This window comes from Dendropsophus ebraccatus, chromosome 4, assembly GCF_027789765.1.
Source record: "Dendropsophus ebraccatus isolate aDenEbr1 chromosome 4, aDenEbr1.pat, whole genome shotgun sequence".
Lineage (NCBI taxonomy): Eukaryota > Metazoa > Chordata > Amphibia > Anura > Hylidae > Dendropsophus > Dendropsophus ebraccatus.
Window position 1 is genome coordinate 171,640,119 of NC_091457.1, and position 20,643 is coordinate 171,660,761.

The window sequence follows — 20,643 nt, forward strand, 5'->3', positions numbered from 1 at the left end:
CATAGACTGGACTGTACTACAAAGCCTGTAACATCTGCACATCCTCCATAGACTGTACTGCACAGCTTGTAACATCTGAACATCTTCCATAGACTATACTACAAAGCCTGTAACATCTGCACATCCTCCATAGACTGTACTACACATCCTGTAACATCTGCACATCCTCCATAGACTGTACTACAAAGCCTGTAACATCTGCACATCCTCCATAGACTGTACTGTACTACAAAGCCTGTAACATCTGCACATCCTCCATAGACTGTACTACAAAGCCTGTAACATCTGCACATCCTCCATAGACTGTACTACAAAGCCTGTAACATCTGCACATCCTCCATAGACTGTACTACAAAGCCTGTAACATCTGCACATCCTCCATAGACTGTACTACAAAGCCTGTAACATCTGCACATCCTCCATAGACTGTACTGTACTACAAAGCCTGTAACCTCTGCACATCCTCCATAGACTGTACTGTACTACAAAGCCTGTAACATCTACACATACTCCATAGACTGTACTGTACTACAAAGCCTGTAACATCTGCACATCCTCCATAGACTGTACTGTACTACACAGCCTGTAACATCTGCACATCCTCCATAGACTGTACTACAAAGCCTGTAACATCGCCTGTAACATCTGCACATCCTCCATAGACTGTACTACAAAGTCTGTAACATCTGCACATCCTCCATAGACTGTACTACAAAGCCTGTAACATCTGCACATCCTCCATAGACTGTACTACAAAGCCTGTAACATCTGCACATCCTCCATAGACTGTACTACAAAGCCTGTAACATCTGCACATCCTCCATAGACTGTACTTTACTTCAAAGCCTGTAACATCTGCACATCCTCCATAGACTGTACTGTACTACAAAGCCTGTAACATCTGCACATCCTCCATAGACTGTACTGTACTATACTACAAAGCCTGTAACATCTGCACATCCTCCAAAGACTGTACTGTATTACACAGCTTGTAACATCTGCACATCCTCCATAGACTGTACTACAAAGCTTGTAACATCTGCACATCCTCCATAGACTGTACTGTACTACACATCCTGTAACATCTGCACATCCTCCATAGACTGTACTACAAAGCTTGTAACATCTGCACATCCTCCATAGACTGTACTGTACTACACATCCTGTAACATCTGCACATCCTCCATAGACTGTACTACACAGCTTGTAACATCTGCACATCCTCCATAGACTGTACTACAAAGCCTGTAACATCTGCACATCCTCCATAGACTGTACTACAAAGCTTGTAACATCTGCACATCCTCCATAGACTGTACTGTACTGTACTACAAAGCCTGTAACATCTGCACATCCTCCATAGACTGTACTACAAAGCCTGTAACATCTGCACATCCTCCATAGACTGTACTACAAAGCCTGTAACATCTGCACATCCTCCATAGACTGTACTACAAAGCCTGTAACATCTGCACATCCTCCATAGACTGTACTACAAAGCCTGTAACATCTGCACATCCTCCATAGACTGTACTACAAAGCCTGTAACATCTGCACATCCTCCATAGACTGTACTACAAAGCCTGTAACATCTGCACATCCTCCATAGACTGTACTTTACTTCAAAGCCTGTAACATCTGCACATCCTCCATAGACTGTACTGTACTACAAAGCCTGTAACATCTGCACATCCTCCATAGACTGTACTGTACTACAAAGCCTGTAACATCTGCACATCCTCCATAGACTGTACTACAAAGCCTGTAACATCTGCACATCCTCCATAGACTGTACTTTACTTCAAAGCCTGTAACATCTGCACATCCTCCATAGACTGTACTACAAAGCCTGTAACATCTGCACATCCTCCATAGACTGTACTACAAAGCCTGTAACATCTGCACATCCTCCATAGACTGTACTACAAAGCCTGTAACATCTGCACATCCTCCATAGACTGTACTTTACTTCAAAGCCTGTAACATCTGCACATCCTCCATAGACTGTACTGTACTACAAAGCCTGTAACATCTGCACATCCTCCATAGACTGTACTGTACTACAAAGCCTGTAACATCTGCAAAGATAGAAACATTGCTGTTAAGTCCATCCTCAATATCATTAAAGGGGTTGTCCGGCGCTAAAAAATTATTCACAGAATAACACACATTACAAAGTTATACAACTTTGTAATGTATGTTATGTCTGTGAATGGCCCCCTTCCCCGTGTCCCACCACCCCCACCCGTGTACCCCCACCCGTGTACCCGGAAGTTATGCTCAGCCGCGATTGGCTGAGCATAACTGTGCTCAGCCAATCGCGGCTGAGCGGCTGATGACGCGGCCACGTCATCAGCTGCTCAGCTGCGATTGGCTGAGCTTCGAATGACGCTGCAGAGGGCGGCCGGCACTCGGGAAGATCCGCTGGCCTCCCGAAGAAGACGCCACTGCTGAGGATCGGAGACCGTGGTCGGCACGTGACAGGTGAGTACAGCGCACCACACTTCCGGGTACACGGGTGGGGGTGGTGGGACACGGGGAAGGGGGCCATTCACAGACATAACATACATTACAGAGTTGTATAACTTTGTAATGTGTGTTATTCTGTGAATAATTTTTTAGCGCCGGACAACCCCTTTAATAAACAAGTTAAACAGAAGAAGGCCGAGTACTGACCCTTGGGGTACACCACTTATTACCGGGGACCATTCGGAGTAGGAATCATTGACCACCACTCTCTGGGTACGATTATTAAGCCAGTTTTCAATCCAGTTACACACAAACTTTTCAAACCCATAGACCCTTAACTTACCCATCAGACACCATGAGGGACTGTGTCAAATGCTTTTGTAAAATCCAGGTACACGATATCCACAGCCGCCCCCACATCCAGGTACACGATATCCACAGCCGCCCCCCCCCCATCCAGGTACACGATATCCACAGCCGACCCCCCATCCAGGTACACGATATCCACAGCCGCCCCCCATCCAGGTACACGATATCCACAGCCACCCCCACATCCAGGTACACGATATCCACAGCCGCCCCCCATCCAGGTACACGATATCCACAGCCGCCCCCACATCCAGGTACATGATATCCACAGCCGCCCCCCCCCCATCCAGGTACACGATATCCACAGCCGACCCCCCATCCAGGTACACGATATCCACAGACGACCCCCCATCCAGGTACACGATATCCACAGCCGCCCCCCCCCCCCCATCCAGGTACACGATATCCACAGCCGACCCCCCATCCAGGTACACGATATCCACAGCCGACCCCCCATCCAGGTACACGATATCCACAGCCGCCCCCCCATCCAGACTTCTACTCTCTCTCCCCTGCTCCCCCTGGGTCCCTCATCTCTCCCCTGCTCCCCCTGGGTCCCTCATCTCTCCCCTGCTCCCCCTGGGTCCCTCATCTCTCCCCTGCTCCACCTGGGTCCCTCATCTCTCCCCTGCTCCCCCTGGGTCCCTCATCTCTCTGCTCCCCCTGGGTCCCTCATCTCTCCCCTGCTCCCCCTGGGTCCCTCATCTCTCCCCTGCTCCACCTGGGTCCCTCATCTCTCCCCTGCTCCCCCTGGGTCCCTCATCTCTCTGCTCCCCCTGGGTCCCTCATCTCTCCCCTGCTCCCCCTGGGTCCCTCATCTCTCCTCTGCTCCCCCTGGGTCCCTCATCTCTCCCCTGCTCCCCCTGGGTCCCTCATCTCTCCCCTGCTCCCCCTGGGTCCCTCATCTCTCCCCTGCTCCCCCTGGGTCCCTCATCTCTCCCCTGCTCCCCCTGGGTCCCTCATCTCTCCCCTGCTCCCCCTGGGTCCCTCATCTCTCCCCTGCTCCCCCTGGGTCCCTCATCTCTCCCCTGCTCCCCCTGGGTCCCTCATCTCTCCTCTGCTCCCCCTGGGTCCCTCATCTCTCCCCTGCTCCCCCTGGGTCCCTCATCTCTCCCCTGCTCCCCCTGGGTCCCTCATCTCTCCCCTGCTCCCCCTGGCTCCCTCATCTCTCCCCTGCTCCCCCTGGGTCCCTCATCTCTCCCCTGCTCCCCCTGGGTCCCTCATCTCTCCCCTGCTCCCCCTGGGTCCCTCATCTCTCCCCTGCTCCCCCTGGGTCCCTCATCTCTCCCCTGCTCCCCCTGGGTCCCTCATCTCTCCCCTGCTCCCCCTGGGTCCCTCATCTCTCCCCTGCTCCCCCTGGCTCCCTCATCTCTCCTCTGCTCCCCCTGGCTCCCTCATCTCTCCCCTGCTCCCCCTGGCTCCCTCATCTCTCCCCTGCTCCACCTGGGTCCCTCATCTCTCCCCTGCTCCCCCTGGGTCCCTCATCTCTCTGCTCCCCCTGGGTCCCTCATCTCTCCTCTGCTCCCCCTGGCTCCCTCATCTCTCCCCTGCTCCCCCTGGCTCCCTCATCTCTCCCCTGCTCCCCCTGGCTCCCCCATCTCTCCCCTGCTCCCCCTGGGTCCCTCATCTCTCTGCTCCCCCTGGGTCCCTCATCTCTCCCCTGCTCCCCCTGGGTCCCTCATCTCTCCCCTGCTCCCCCTGGGTCCCTCATCTCTCCCCTGCTCCCCCTGGGTCCCTCATCTCTCCCCTGCTCCCCCTGGGTCCCTCATCTCTCCCCTGCTCCCCCTGGGTCCCTCATCTCTCTGCTCCCCCTGGGTCCCTCATCTCTCCTCTGCTCCCCCTGGCTCCCTCATCTCTCCCCTGCTCCCCCTGGCTCCCTCATCTCTCCCCTGCTCCCCCTGGCTCCCCCATCTCTCCCCTGCTCCCCCTGGGTCCCTCATCTCTCTGCTCCCCCTGGGTCCCTCATCTCTCCCCTGCTCCCCCTGGGTCCCTCATCTCTCTGCTCCCCCTGGGTCCCTCATCTCTCCCCTGCTCTCCCTGGGTCCCTCATCTCTCCCCTGCTCTCCCTGGGTCCCTCATCTCTCCCCTGCTCCCCCTGGGTCCCTCATCTCTCCCCTGCTCCCCCTGGGTCCCTCATCTCTCCCCTGCTCCCCCTGGGTCCCTCATCTCTCCCCTGCTCCCCCTGGCTCCCTCATCTCTCCCCTGCTCTCCCTGGGTCCCTCATCTCTCTCCTGCTCTCCCTGGGTCCCTCATCTCTCCCCTGCTCCCCCTGGCTCCCTCATCTCTCCCCTGCTCCCCCATCTCTCTGCTCCCCCTGGGTCCCTCATCTCTCCCCTGCTCCCCCTGGGTCCCTCATCTCTCTGCTCCCCCTGGGTCCCTCATCTCTCCCCTGCTCCCCCTGGGTCCCTCATCTCTCCCCTGCTCCCCCTGGCTCCCTCATCTCTCCCCTGCTCCCCCTGGGTCCCTCATCTCCCGGCAGCTTCTCCGCTCCCCTTCAATCTCTTCGTTCTTCGGTGCCCGGTTTCCATGGTAGCGGGGTCGAACCGCGAGTGACGCCGGAAGGGGGCGGGGCTAATGTCCATGTTATCTGTCATTCCCCATTGTTGTGGGCGTGTTCCGCTCTGCTACCAATGGGCGGTTATTGTGTATGTTTAGGGTGTGGTCGGGACAATCCATGTTCGGCTGGTGGGGAGGTCTCGGCCTGTACCACTTCTTCCGTGTGTTAGCGATGTGAGAGCCGTCACCACACCCGCCGGACGCCGCGGCTCAGCACCGGCCATGGAGCTCTTCCAAGCCAAGGACCATTACATCCTGCAGAGCGGGGACCGGGCCCTGTGGTGCAGCCGCCATGACGGGACCCTCAGCAGCCGGCCCGGTTAGTGCAAAGGACGAGGGTGGAAGGGCAGACGGGAGTGTTGGGCAGGTGGGGTAATAAGGAAGCCGTGGGGCAGGTGGGGTAATAAGGAAGCCGTGGGGCAGGTGGGGTAATAAGGAAGCCGTGGGGTAATAAGGAAGCCGTGGGGCAGGTGGGGTAATAAGGAAGCCGTGGGGCAGGTGGGGTAATAAGGAAGCCGTGGGGCAGGTGGGGTAATAAGGAAGCCGTGGGGCAGATGTTATATAGCATCTACCAGGAGACAGGACCTGGATACAGTAAGTATAGCTGGTATATAGCATCTACCAGGAGACAGGACCTGGATACAGTAAGTATAGCTGGTATATAGCTGCCTTCAGGAGACTGGGCCTGGATACAGTAAGTATAGCTGTTATATAGCTGCCTTCAGGAGACTGGAACCTGGATACAGTAAGTATAGCTGTTATATAGCTGCCTTCAGGAGACCGGACCTGGATACAGTAAGTATAGCTGGTATATAGCTGCCTTCAGGAGACTGGACCTGGATACAGTAAGTATAGCTGTTATATAGCTGCCTTCAGGAGACTGGACCTGGATACAGTAAGTATATAGCTGTTATATAGCTGCCTTCAGGAGACCGGACCTGGATACAGTAAGTATAGCTGGTATATAGCTGCCTTCAGGAGACTGGACCTGGATACAGTAAGTATAGCTGTTATATAGCATGTCCTCAGGAGACCGGACCTGGATACAGTAAGTATAGCTGTTATATAGCTGCCTTCAGGAGACTGGGCCTGGATACAGTAAGTATAGCTGGTATATAGCTGCCTTCAGGAGACTGGACCTGGATACAGTAAGTATAGCTGGTATATAGCTGTTATATAGGAGACTGGACCTGGATACAGTAAGTATAGCTGTTATATAGCTGCCTTCAGGAGACTGGGCCTGGATACAGTAAGTATAGCTGGTATATAGCTGTTATATAGGAGACTGGACCTGGATACAGTAAGTATAGCTGTTATATAGCTGCCTTCAGGGGACTGGACCTGGATACAGTAAGTATATAGCCGTTATATAGCTGCCTTCAGGAGACTGGACCTGGATACAGTAAGTATAGCTGTTATATAGCTGCCTTCAGGAGACTGGGCCTGGATACAGTAAGTATAGCTGTTATATAGCTGCCTTCAGGAGACTGGACCTGGATACAGAAAGTATAGCTGTTATATAGCAGCCTTCAGGAGACTGGACCTGGATACAGTAAGTATAGCCGTTATATAGCTGCCTTCAGGAGACTGGACCTGGATACAGTAAGTATAGCTGTTATATAGCAGCCTTCAGGAGACTGGACCTGGATACAGTAAGTATAGCTGTTATATAGCTGCCTTCAGGAGACTGGGCCTGGATACAGTAAGTATAGCCGTTATATAGCTGCCTTCAGGAGACTGGACCTGGATACAGTAAGTATAGCTGTTATATAGCAGCCTTCAGGAGACTGGACCTGGATACAGTAAGTATATAGCTGTTATATAGCTGCCTTCAGGAGACTGGGCCTGGATACAGTAAGTATATAGCTGTTATATAGGAGACTGGACCTGGATACAGTAAGTATAGCTGTTATATAGCTGTTATATAGGAGACTGGACCTGGATACAGTAAGTATATATTATATAGCAGCCTTCAGGAGACTGGGCCTGGATACAGTAAGTATAGCTGTTATATAGCTGCCTCCAGGAGACTGGACCTGGATACAGTAAGTATATAGCTGTTATATAGCAGCCTTCACCTCTCACCCCCCGGAGAGATGTAAAATGCCTAATTCCTGGAGGAGGCTCCCTGTGTGTGTGGAGAACCCCAGGGCGGTATACGGGAGCTTGTGGAGGACCCCAGGGCGGTATACGGGAGCTGTGTGGAGGACCCCAGGGCGGTATACGGGAGCTGTGTGGAGGACCCCAGGGCGGTATACGGGAGCTGTGTGGAGGACCCCAGGGCGGTATACGGGAGCTGTGTGGAGGACCCCAGGGCGGTATACGGGAGCTGTGTGGAGGACCCCAGGGCGGTATACGGGAGCTGTGTGGAGGACCCCAGGGCGGTATACGGGAGCTGTGTGGAGGACCCCAGGGCGGTATACGGGAGCTGTGTGGAGGACCCCAGGGCGGTATACGGGAGCTGTGTGGAGGAGTCGGCCGGCTCTCTCCCTCTGGGCCTGTCGTCAGGTATTTGATCACATTCTTCCTCCTGATCTCAGCTCTGAGGCTGTTAATAATTTAGTGTGACATCCACCTGCAGAGCGGAGCGACCCCAGCACAGAGGAAAGAGATGCCGCCTCGTATCATTACCGGGAGGGTCTGCACGGCCAGAGCAATGCTGTATACCCTGCAGGAGGTGCTGTATACTGCCCTGTACACCGCTGTATACCCTGCAGGAGGTGCTGTATACTGCCCTGTACACCGCTGTATACCCTGCAGGAGGTGCTGTATACTGCCCTGTACACCGCTGTATACCCTGCAGGAGGTGCTGTATACTGCCCTGTACACCGCTGTATACCCTGCAGGAGGTGCTGTATACTGCCCTGTACACTGCTGTATACCCTGCAGGAGGTGCTGTATACTGCCCTGTACACCGCTGTATACCCTGCAGGAGGTGCTGTATACTGTCCTGTACACCGCTGTATACCCTGCAGGAGGTGCTGTATACTGCCCTGTACACCGCTGTATACCCTGCAGGAGGTGCTGTATACTGCCCTGTACACCGCTGTATACCCTGCAGGAGGTGCTGTATACTGCCCTGTACACCGCTGTATACCCTGCAGGAGGTGCTGTATACTGCCCTGTACACTGCTGTATACCCTGCAGGAGGTGCTGTATACTGTGCTGTATACCCTGCAGGAGGTGCTGTATACTGTCCTGTACACTGCTGTATACCCTGCAGGAGGTGCTGTATACTGTCCTGTACACCGCTGTATACCCTGCAGGAGGTGCTGTATACTGCCCTGTACACCGCTGTATACCCTGCAGGAGGTGCTGTATACTGTCCTGTACACCGCTGTATACCCTGCAGGAGGTGCTGTATACTGCCCTGTACACCGCTGTATACCCTGCAGGAGGTGCTGTATACTGCCCTGTACACCGCTGTATACCCTGCAGGAGGTGCTGTATACTGCCCTGTACACTGCTGTATACCCTGCAGGAGGTGCTGTATACTGCCCTGTACACCGCTGTATACCCTGCAGGAGGTGCTGTATACTGTCCTGTACACCGCTGTATACCCTGCAGGAGGTGCTGTATACTGCCCTGTACACCGCTGTATACCCTGCAGGAGGTGCTGTATACTGCCCTGTACACTGCTGTATACCCTGCAGGAGGTGCTGTATACTGCCCTGTACACCGCTGTATACCCTGCAGGAGGTGCTGTATACTGCCCTGTACACTGCTGTATACCCTGCAGGAGGTGCTGTATACTGTGCTGTATACCCTGCAGGAGGTGCTGTATACTGTCCTGTACACTGCTGTATACCCTGCAGGAGGTGCTGTATACTGTCCTGTACACTGCTGTATACCCTGCAGGAGGTGCTGTATACTGTCCTGTACACTGCTGTATACCCTGCAGGAGGTGCTGTATACTGCCCTGTACACTGCTGTATACCCTGCAGGAGGTGCTGTATACTGTGCTGTATACCCTGCAGGAGGTGCTGTATACTGTCCTGTACACTGCTGTATACCCTGCAGGAGGTGCTGTATACTGTCCTCTACACTGCTGTATACCCTGCAGGAGGTGCTGTATACTGCCCTGTACACTGCTGTATACCCTGCAGGAGGTGCTGTATACTGCCCTGTACACCGCTGTATACCCTGCAGGAGGTGCTGTATACTGTGCTGTATACCCTGCAGGAGGTGCTGTATACTGTCCTGTACACTGCTGTATACCCTGCAGGAGGTGCTGTATACTGCCCTGTACACTGCTGTATACCCTGCAGGAGGTGCTGTATACTGCCCTGTACACTGCTGTATACCCTGCAGGAGGTGCTGTATACTGCCCTGTACACTGCTGTATACCCTGCAGGAGGTGCTGTATACTGTCCTGTACACTGCTGTATACCATGCAGGAGGTGCTGTATACTGCCCTGTACACTGCTGTATACCCTGCAGGAGTTGCTGTATACTGTCCTGTATACCCTGCAGGAGGTGCTGTATACTGCCCTGTACACTGCTGTATACCCTGCAGGAGGTGCTGTATACTGTCCTGTACACCGCTGTATACCCTGCAGGAGGTGCTGTATACTGTGCTGTATACCCTGCAGGAGGTGCTGTATACTGTTCTGTATACCCTGCAGGAGGTGCTGTATACTGTCCTGTACACTGCTGTATACCCTGCAGGAGGTGCTGTATACTGTCCTGTACACTGCTGTATACCCTGCAGGAGGTGCTGTATATTGTCCTGTACACTGCTGTATACCCTGCGGGAAGTGCTGTATACTGTTCTGTATACCCTGCAGGAGGTCCTGTACACTGCTGTATACCCTGCAGGAGGTCCTGTATACTGTCCTGTACACTGCTGTATACCCTGCAGGAGGTGCTGTATACTGTGCTGTATACCCTGCAGGAGGTGCTGTATACTGTTCTGTATACCCTGCAGGAGGTGCTGTATACTGTTCTGTATACCCTGCAGGAGGTGCTGTATATTGTCCTGTACACTGCTGTATACCCTGCGGGAAGTGCTGTATACTGTTCTGTATACCCTGCAGGAGGTCCTGTACACTGCTGTATACCCTGCAGGAGGTCCTGTATACTGTCCTGTACACTGCTGTATACCCTGCAGGAGGTGCTGTATACTGTGCTGTATACCCTGCAGGAGGTGCTGTATACTGCCCTGTACACTGCTGTATACCCTGCAGGAGGTCCTGTATACTGCCCTGTACACTGCTGTATACCCTGCAGGAGGTGCTGTATACTGTCCTGTACACTGCTGTATACCCTGCAGGAGGTGCTGTATACTGTCCTGCAGTTGCTCTGTCTCTGCGGGATGATACATGGGATGTTTGGCGTTCGGTTCGGATATTCTCGGCTCCTCGTGTTTTCAGTTTTTGATAAATATTATTACAGGAATCTTTTCTGTGACTTTGCCTCTCGCTGCTCAGTAAAATTCCACTTGAATTCAGGCCGGGGTCCCTTTGGGGTGGGCCCAGTGTAGCCGTAGGGGCCGGGGTCCCTCTGGGGTGGGCCCAGTGTAGCCGAAGGGGCCGGGGTCCCTCTGGGGTGGGCCCAGTGTAGCCGTAGGGGCCGGGGTCCCTCTGGGGTGGGCCCAGTGTAGCCGTAGGGGCCGGGGTCCCTCTGGGGTGGGCCCAGTGTAGCCGTAGGGGCCGGGGTCCCTCTGGGGTGGGCCCAGTGTAGCCGTAGGGGCCGGGGTCCCTCTGGGGTGGGCCCAGTGTAGCCGTAGGGGCCGGGGTCCCTCTGGGGTGGGCCCAGTGTAGCCGTAGGGGCCGGGGTCCCTCTGGGGTGGGCCCAGTGTAGCCGTAGGGGCCGGGGTCCCTCTGGGGTGGGCCCAGTGTAGCCGTAGGGGCCGGGGTCCCTCTGGGGTGGGCCCAGTGTAGCCGTAGGGGCCGGGGTCCCTCTGGGGTGGGCCCAGTGTAGCCGTAGGGGCCGGGGTCCCTCTGGGGTGGGCCCAGTGTAGCCGTAGGGGCCGGGGTCCCTCTGGGGTGGGCCCAGTGTAGCCGTAGGGGCCGGGGTCCCTCTGGGGTGGGCCCAGTGTAGCCGTAGGGGCCGGGGTCCCTCTGGGGTGGGCCCAGTGTAGCCGTAGGGGCCGGGGTCCCTCTGGGGTGGGCCCAGTGTAGCCGTAGGGGCCGGGGCCCCCTCTGGGGTGGGGCTGGGGTCACTTTGTGGGGTTGGGGTCACTTTGTGGGGTTGGAGGGGTAGGTGTAGCATCCGGGGGCACATACATGAGGGGGCTCTCACCCTTATCTGTAGCATTTGCTGTCTTGTGCTTTATGGTTGTTCTCTCTCCCTTTCCCCGGCAGCCACCGATCTGCTTCTGGCCTGGAACCCCATCTGTCTGGGATTGGTGGAAGGAATTATTGGGAAGGTGCAGCTGCACACCGGTAAGAGTCCTCACCATTAGGAGGTACTGTCTCCATCATGTATCATACATGTTCTGTCCCCCCAGTGATCTCTGTATTACAGCTATAATATATATATATATGTATATATACACAGCTCTGTATATGATAGCTTGGCTCTGGCCGGCGGCCATTGTTCTGTGTACTCCGGATGAAGATAACACGGCTCGGCACTCACTTATCATTATGATTTCCTCCTGAAGACCAGTAAGACGGGAATGGCTGTCTACCGGCAGATAGTGGCCTCACTGGTGGGGGAATACTGTGTATAGGGGGCTGCTATTACTCCATAGGTATATACTAATAGTGACATCACTGGGTGGGGATACTGTGTATAGGGGGCTGCTATTGACCCATAGGTATATACTAATAGTGACATCACTGGGTGGGGATACTGTGTATAGGGGGCTGCTATTGACCCATAGGTATATACTAATAGTGACATCACTGGGGGTTGTCATATCCAACTGTCATCCCCTTAAACCCACCCTACATGGGGGCTAGATACAGGGGTGGCAGTGGGGGAGCATGGAGTGCATCCACATAAAGGATCTCCGTGCTGGGGGGGGGGGCTATGCCATCTGGGTTGGTGACACTGCTGCTGATGTCCGCATGGGTAATTTTTCCACAGATCTCCCTTGGTGGCTTCTACTAATTCGACAGAAATCTTTGATTGGAATTCTTCCAGAAAACCATGAAATCTTCAAAATCACAAAGATTGCCGTCATCCCACTGTCCACCGAAGAACCGCAGGATCTCGAGCTGGAGGTAAGTGTAAAATATGCCCTGTTGTATACAAAGGGTACTGGGGCGGCTAGGAGGATACGCGGGGAGGGCACCGGGCCGGGTAGGAGGATACGCGGGGAGGGCACCGGGCCGGGTAGGAGGATACGCGGGGAGGGCACCGGGCCGGCTAGGAGGATACGCGGGGAGGGCACCGGGCCGGCTAGGAGGATACGCGGGGAGGGCACCGGGCCGGCTAGGAGGATACGCGGGGAGGGCACCGGGCCGGCTAGGAGGATACGCGGGGAGGGCACCGGGCCGGCTAGGAGGATACGCGGGGAGGGCACCGGGCCGGCTAGGAGGATACGCGGGGAGGGCACCGGGCCGGGTAGGAGGATACGCGGGGAGGGCACCGGGCCGGCTAGGAGGATACGCGGGGAGGGCACCGGGCCGGCTAGGAGGATACGCGGGGAGGGCACCGGGCCGGCTAGGAGGATACGCGGGGAGGGCACCGGGCCGGCTAGGAGGATACGCGGGGAGGGCACCGGGCCGGCTAGGAGGATACGCGGGGAGGGCACCGGGCCGGCTAGGAGGATACGCGGGGAGGGCACCGGGCCGGCTAGGAGGGGGATTATGGGGAGCTCATTGTTAGGTGCAATAAGGTGGTGTAGGGGGAGGGCTGGGTGCTGGGCGGGTGTGTGAAGTATTAGGGTATGTTCACGCTGAGAAATTTGTGTGGAATTTTGAGCGGAATCTGCTTGAAATTCCACCTTGTAAAAAAGGTGTTTTTCTATTCATTCACATGGCGGAATTTCCATCAGGAAAGTTCCGTCGCAGGTACGCATTCCTCCAAAAAAATTGCCATGACAATTCTTTTGGTGGATTCCGCTAGAGGAATTCTATAAAAGTCAATGGAGCTTGAAATTCTGCTTGAATTCTGCCGGAGATGAACAGGCGAGGAATTTCAAGCATGTATGTATGTTAGTAGCCAGATCTCCCGCCCTGGATTCTAATATCTTCCTCTACTCCCGGCCTTATTCTGGTTTCGGATTATCCCACCCGTGAGAAGTGTAGCCGCATGTGTAATTATTCATGAACCACACGGGGGCGCCACCTGCAGGAAGCAGCTTCTACAATTTCCCTATACTAGGCCAATGAGGTCCCACACTGCTGCATACAGCTACCCCGGGAGGCCGTCACTGCCCGGTATATAGAGGTGGGGGGTCACTATCCTCTTATATATGGTATATAGAGGCTGGGGGGTCACTGTCCTCTTATATATGGTATATAGAGGCTGGGGGGGTCACTGTCCTCTTATATATGGTATATAGAGGCTGGGGGTCACTGTCCCCTTATATATGGTATATAGAGGCTGGGGGGGTCACTGTCCCCTTATATATGGTATATAGAGGCTGGGGGGTCACTGTCCTCTTATATATGGTATATAGAGGCTGGGGGGGTTACTGTCCTCTTATATATGGTATATAGAGGCTGGGGGGGTCACTGTCCTCTTATATATGGTATATAGAGGCTGGGGGGGGGGTCACTGTCCTATTATATATGGTATATAGAGGCTGGGGGGGTCACTGTCCCCTTATATATGGTATATAGAGGCTGGGGATCACTGTCCTCTTATATATGGTATATAGAGGCTGGGGGGTTACTGTCCTCTTATATATGGTATATAGAGGCTGGGGGGTTACTGTCCTCTTATATATATGGTATATAGAGGCTGGGGGTCACTGTCCGCTTATATATGGTATATAGAGGCTGGGGGGTCACTGTCCCCTTATATATGGTATATAGAGGCTGGGGGGGTCACTGTCCCCTTATATATGGTATATAGAGGCTGGGGGGTCACTGTCCTCTTATATATGGTATATAGAGGCTGGGGGGTCACTGTCCTCTTATATATGGTATATAGAGGCTGGGGGGTCACTGTCCTCTTATATATGGTATATAGAGGCTGGGGGGGGGTCACTGTCCTATTATATATGGTATATAGAGGCTGGGGGGGGTCACTGTCCTATTATATATGGTATATAGAGGCTGGGGGGGGTCACTGTCCTATTATATATGGTATATAGAGGCTGGGGGGGGGTCACTGTCCCCTTATATATGGTATATAGAGGCTGGGGGGGTTCACTGTCCTCTTATATATGGTATATAGAGGCTGGGGGGGGTCACTGTCCTATTATATATGGTATATAGAGGCTGGGGGGGTCACTGTCCTATTATATATGGTATATAGAGGCTGGGGGGGGGTCACTGTCCTATTATATATGGTATATAGAGGCTGGGGGTGTTAGGGGGGGGGGGGGGTCCCGGTATTTGGGGGGGCTCTTTCTGACTTCTTTTCTCTTGCTTTTTAGCTTTGTAAGAAACACCATTTTGGCATAAACAAAGCGGAGAAGATCACAGCGTCTCCTGATGACTCCAAGTTCCTCATGAAGACCCTGACCCAAATCAAATCCAATGTGTCTGCCCCCAATAAGAAAAAGGTGAGAGGCCTGACAGAGCCCCGCCCCCCTGACTACAGGAGTCAGAGGGCATATAGAGTTATAGAGTGTAAGCTCCTATGGTCAGGACTCCTCCTCCTTATAGAGTGTAAGCTCCTATGGTCAGGACTCCTCCTCCTTATAGAGTGTAAGCTCTTATGGTCAGGACTCCTCCTCCTCCTTATAGAGTGTAAGCTCCTATGGTCAGGACTCCTCCTCCTCCTTATAGAGTGTAAGCTCCTATGGTCAGGACTCCTCCCCCTTCTCCTCCTCCTTATAGAGTGTAAGCTCCTATGGTCAGGACTCCCCCTCCTCCTTATAGAGTGTAAGCTCCTATGGTCAGGACTCCTCCTTTTTGAGTGTAAGCTCCTATGGTCAGGACTCCTCCTCCTCATTATAGAGTGTAAGCTCCTATGGTCAGGACTCCCCCTCCTCCTTATAGAGTGTAAGCTCCTATGGTCAGGACTCCTCCTTTTTGAGTGTAAGCTCCTATGGTCAGGACTCCTCCTCCTCATTATAGAGTGTAAGCTCCTATGGTCAGGACTCCTCCTCCTCCTTATAGAGTGTAAGCTCCTATGGTCAGGACTCCTCCTCCTCCTTATAGAGTGTAAGCTCCTATGGTCAGGACTCCTCCTCCTCCTTATAGAGTGTAAGCTCCTATGGTCAGGACTCCTCCTCCTTATAGAGTGTAAGCTCCTATGGTCAGGACTCCTCCTCCTTATAGAGTGTAAGCTCCTATGGTCAGGACTCCTCCTCCTCCTCCTTATAGAGTGTAAGCTCCTATGGTCAGGACTCCTCCTCCTCCTCCTTATAGAGTGTAAGCTCCTATGGTCAGGACTCCCCCTCCTCCTTATAGAGTGTAAGCTCCTATGGTCAGGACCCCTCCTCCTTATAGAGTGTAAGCTCCTATGGTCAGGACTCCTCCTCCTCCTTATAGAGTGTAAGCTCCTATGGTCAGGACCCCTCCTCCTTATAGAGTGTAAGCTCCTATGGTCAGGACTCCTCCTCCTCCTTATAGAGTGTAAGCTCCTATGGTCAGGACTCCTCCTCCTCCTTATAGAGTGTAAGCTCCTATGGTCAGGACTCCTCCTCCCCCTCCTCCTTATAGAGTGTAAGCTCCTATGGTCAGGACTCCTCCTCCTTATAGAGTGTAAGCTCCTATGGTCAGGACTCCTCCTCCTCCTTATAGAGTGTAAGCTCCTATGGTCAGGACTCCTCCTCCTCCTTATAGAGTGTAAGCTCCTATGGTCAGGACTCCTCCTCCTCCTTATAGAGTGTAAGCTCCTATGGTCAGGACTCCTCCTCCCCCTCCTCCTTATAGAGTGTAAGCTCCTATGGTCAGGACTCCTCCTCCCCCTCCTCCTTATAGAGTGTAAGCTCCTATGGTCAGGACTCCTCCTCCTTATAGAGTGTAAGCTCCTATGGTCAGGACTCCTCCTCCTCCTTATAGAGTGTAAGCTCCTATGGTCAGGACTCCTCCTCCTCCTTATAGAGTGTAAGCTCCTATGGTCAGGACTCCTCCTCCTCCTTATAGAGTGTAAGCTCCTATGGTCAGGACTCCTCCTCCTCCTTATAGAGTGTAAGCTCCTATGGTCAGGACTCCTCCTCCTCCTTATAGAGTGTAAGCTCCTATGGTCAGGACTCCTCCTCCTCCTTATAGAGTGTAAGCTCCTATGGTCAGGACTCCTCCTCCTCCTCCTTATAGAGTGTAAGCTCCTATGGTCAGGACTCCTCCTCCTCCTCCTTATAGAGTGTAAGCTCCTATGGTCAGGACTCCTCCTCCTCCTCCTTATAGAGTGTAAGCTCCTATGGTCAGGACTCCTCCTCCTCCTCCTTATAGAGTGTAAGCTCCTATGGTCAGGACTCCTCCTCCTCCTCCTTATAGAGTGTAAGCTCCTATGGTCAGGACTCCTCCTCCTCCTCCTTATAGAGTGTAAGCTCCTATGGTCAGGACTCCTCCTCCTCCTCCTTATAGAGTGTAAGCTCCTATGGTCAGGACTCCTCCTCCTCCTCCTTATAGAGTGTAAGCTCCTATGGTCAGGACTCCTCCTCCTCCTCCTTATAGAGTGTAAGCTCCTATGGTCAGGACTCCTCCTCCTCCTCCTTATAGAGTGTAAGCTCCTATGGTCAGGACTCCTCCTCCTCCTCCTTATAGAGTGTAAGCTCCTATGGTCAGGACTCCTCCTCCTCCTCCTTATAGAGTGTAAGCTCCTATGGTCAGGACTCCTCCTCCTCCTCCTTATAGAGTGTAAGCTCCTATGGTCAGGACTCCTCCTCCTCCTCCTCCTTATAGAGTGTAAGCTCCTATGGTCAGGACTCCTCCTCCTCCTCCTCCTCCTTATAGAGTGTAAGCTCCTATGGTCAGGACTCCTCCTCCTCCTCCTCCTCCTTATAGAGTGTAAGCTCCTATGGTCAGGACTCCTCCTCCTCCTCCTCCTTATAGAGTGTAAGCTCCTATGGTCAGGACTCCTCCTCCTCCTCCTCCTTATAGAGTGTAAGCTCCTATGGTCAGGACTCCTCCTCCTCCTCCTCCTTATAGAGTGTAAGCTCCTATGGTCAGGACTCCTCCTCCTCCTCCTTATAGAGTGTAAGCTCCTATGGTCAGGACTCCTCCTCCTCCTCCTTATAGAGTGTAAGCTCCTATGGTCAGGACTCCTCCTCCTCCTCCTTATAGAGTGTAAGCTCCTATGGTCAGGACTCCTCCTCCTCCTCCTTATAGAGTGTAAGCTCCTATGGTCAGGACTCCTCCTCCTCCTCCTCCTTATAGAGTGTAAGCTCCTATGGTCAGGACTCCTCCTCCTCCTCCTTATAGAGTGTAAGCTCCTATGGTCAGGACTCCTCCTCCTCCTCCTTATAGAGTGTAAGCTCCTATGGTCAGGACTCCTCCTCCTCCTCCTCCTTATAGAGTGTAAGCTCCTATGGTCAGGACTCCTCCTCCTCCTCCTCCTTATAGAGTGTAAGCTCCTATGGTCAGGACTCCTCCTCCTCCTCCTCCTTATAGAGTGTAAGCTCCTATGGTCAGGACTCCTCCTCCTCCTCCTTATAGAGTGTAAGCTCCTATGGTCAGGACTCCTCCTCCTCCTCCTTATAGAGTGTAAGCTCCTATGGTCAGGACTCCTCCTCCTCCTCCTTATAGAGTGTAAGCTCCTATGGTCAGGACTCCTCCTCCTCCTCCTTATAGAGTGTAAGCTCCTATGGTCAGGACTCCTCCTCCTCCTCCTTATAGAGTGTAAGCTCCTATGGTCAGGACTCCTCCTCCTCCTCCTTATAGAGTGTAAGCTCCTATGGTCAGGACTCCTCCTCCTCCTCCTTATAGAGTGTAAGCTCCTATGGTCAGGACTCCTCCTCCTCCTCCTTATAGAGTGTAAGCTCCTATGGTCAGGACTCCTCCTCCTCCTCCTTATAGAGTGTAAGCTCCTATGGTCAGGACTCCTCCTCCTCCTCCTTATAGAGTGTAAGCTCCTATGGTCAGGACTCCTCCTCCTCCTCCTTATAGAGTGTAAGCTCCTATGGTCAGGACTCCTCCTCCTCCTCCTTATAGAGTGTAAGCTCCTATGGTCAGGACTCCTCCTCCTCCTCCTTATAGAGTGTAAGCTCCTATGGTCAGGACTCCTCCTCCTCCTCCTTATAGAGTGTAAGCTCCTATGGTCAGGACTCCTCCTCCTCCTCCTTATAGAGTGTAAGCTCCTATGGTCAGGACTCCTCCTCCTCCTCCTTATAGAGTGTAAGGGCTCGTTCCCACTGAGCAAAAGCAGCTGAATTTCTGCGCTGAATCAGCGCTGAAACTTCAGCCGTTAAAATAGGTGCAGAGCTAATTTCCATTGTGTTGAATGGAAATTCTGCTCTGCAGTTCACACAGTGGAATTTCCGCACTGAACTAATCCGCTTTCCGCCAGAAGAATGAACATGTTCATTCTTCCGCTAGCGGAAGCCTATACAAATCAATGGGGCTCTGATTTTCTGTTTCAGCGCGGATTCAGCGCGGATTCAGCGCGGAATACAAGCGTAATACAAGCGGAAATTACTCGCTGAATCAGCGCGGAAATGGAGAAAAGGGGGGGGAGGAGGATTCTAGTATATGTTCTGGTATAGTCTAGTTTACTCACCAAATACTCGCTGAATTTCAGCGCTGAATGCATGCGGATTCAGCGCGGATTCCTCGAGTATTCCGCGCTGAATTTGTCAAGAGCTGATTACGAGCTGAACACTTTCCTAGCAAAATACGCAGGGATTCTGCTTGCATTCTGCTTATATTCTGCTCGGAATTCAGCGTCAGTTGATTTGAGGCGGAAATATTTCCTTGCGTAATCCGCTCCTTTTGCTCTGTGTGAACGTAGCCTAAGCTCCTATGGTCAGGACTCCTCCTCCTCCTTATAGAGTGTAAGCTCCTATGGTCAGGACTCCTCCTCCTCCTTATAGAGTGTAAGCTCCTATGGTCAGGACTCCTCCTCTCCCTCCTCCTTATAGAGTGTAAGCTCCTATGGTCAGGACTCCTCCTCCCCCTCCTCCTTATAGAGTGTAAGCTCCTATGGTCAGGACTCCTCCTCCCCCTCCTCCTTATAGAGTGTAAGCTCCTATGGTCAGGACTCCTCCTCCTCCTTATAGAGTGTAAGCTCCTATGGTCAGGACTCCTCCTTATAGAGTGTAAGCTCCTATGGTCAGGACTCCTCCTCCCCCTCCTCCTTTTAGAGTGTAAGCTCCTATGGTCAGGACTCCTCCTCCCCCTTATAGAGTGTAAGCTCCTATGGTCAGGACTCCTCCTCCTTATAGAGTGTAAGCTCCTATGGTCAGGACTCCTCCTCTCCCTCCTCCTTATAGAGTGTAAGCTCCTATGGTCAGGACTCCTTCTCCCCCTCCTCCTTATAGAGTGTAAGCTCCTATGGTCAGGACTCCTCCTCCTCCTTATAGAGTGTAAGCTCCTATGGTCAGGACTCCTCCTCCTCCTTATAGAGTGTAAGCTCCTATGGTCAGGACTCCTCCTCCCCCTCCTCCTTATAGAGTGTAAGCTCCTATGGTCAGGACTCCTCCTCCTCCTTATAGAGTGTAAGCTCCTATGGTCAGGACTACTCCTCCCCCTCCTCCTTATAGAGTGTAAGCTCCTATGGTCAGGACTCCTCCCCCTCCTCCTTATAGAGTGTAAGCTCCTATGGTCAGGACTCCTCCTCCTCCTTATAGAGTGTAAGCTCCTATGGTCAGGACTCCTCCTCCCCCTCCTCCTTATAGAGTGTAAGCTCCTATGGTCAGGACTACTCCTCCCCCTCCTCCTTATAGAGTGTAAGCTCCTATGGTCAGGACTCCTCCTCCTTATAGAGTGTAAGCTCCTATGGTCAGGACTCCTCCTCCTTATAGAGTGTAAGCTCCTATGGTCAGGACTCCTCCTCCCCCTCCTCCTTATAGAGTGTAAGCTCCTATGGTCAGGACTCCTCCTCCTCCTCCTCCTTATAGAGTGTAAGCTCCTATGGTCAGGACTCCTCCTCCTTATAGAGTGTAAGCTCCTATGGTCAGGACTCCTCCTCCTCCTCCCTATAGAGTGTAAGCTCCTATGGTCAGGACTCCTCCTCCTCCTTATAGAGTGTAAGCTCCTATGGTCAGGACTCCTCCTCCCCCTCCTCCTTATAGAGTGT

General features: G+C 53.3%; 2 protein-coding genes across 3 annotated transcripts in view; one reads left to right on the forward strand and one right to left on the reverse strand.

The window, feature by feature from the left end:
- The window catches only part of LOC138789136 (putative ferric-chelate reductase 1), a 567,372-nt gene that overhangs the window by 497,604 nt on the left and 49,125 nt on the right, over nt 1-20,643 (reverse strand). The gene's annotated exons all lie outside the window — the stretch shown is intronic.
- Nucleotides 5,453-20,643, forward strand: part of INPP5F (inositol polyphosphate-5-phosphatase F) — a 55,822-nt gene continuing 40,631 nt past the window's right edge. Inside the window, exons 1-4 of the mRNA XM_069967739.1 lie at nt 5,453-5,713; nt 11,700-11,780; nt 12,430-12,566; nt 14,894-15,022. Of these exons, the coding sequence (XP_069823840.1) occupies nt 5,617-5,713; nt 11,700-11,780; nt 12,430-12,566; nt 14,894-15,022 (444 nt within the window). The 5' untranslated portion in view covers nt 5,453-5,616. The remainder of the gene's footprint in view (nt 5,714-11,699; nt 11,781-12,429; nt 12,567-14,893; nt 15,023-20,643) is intronic.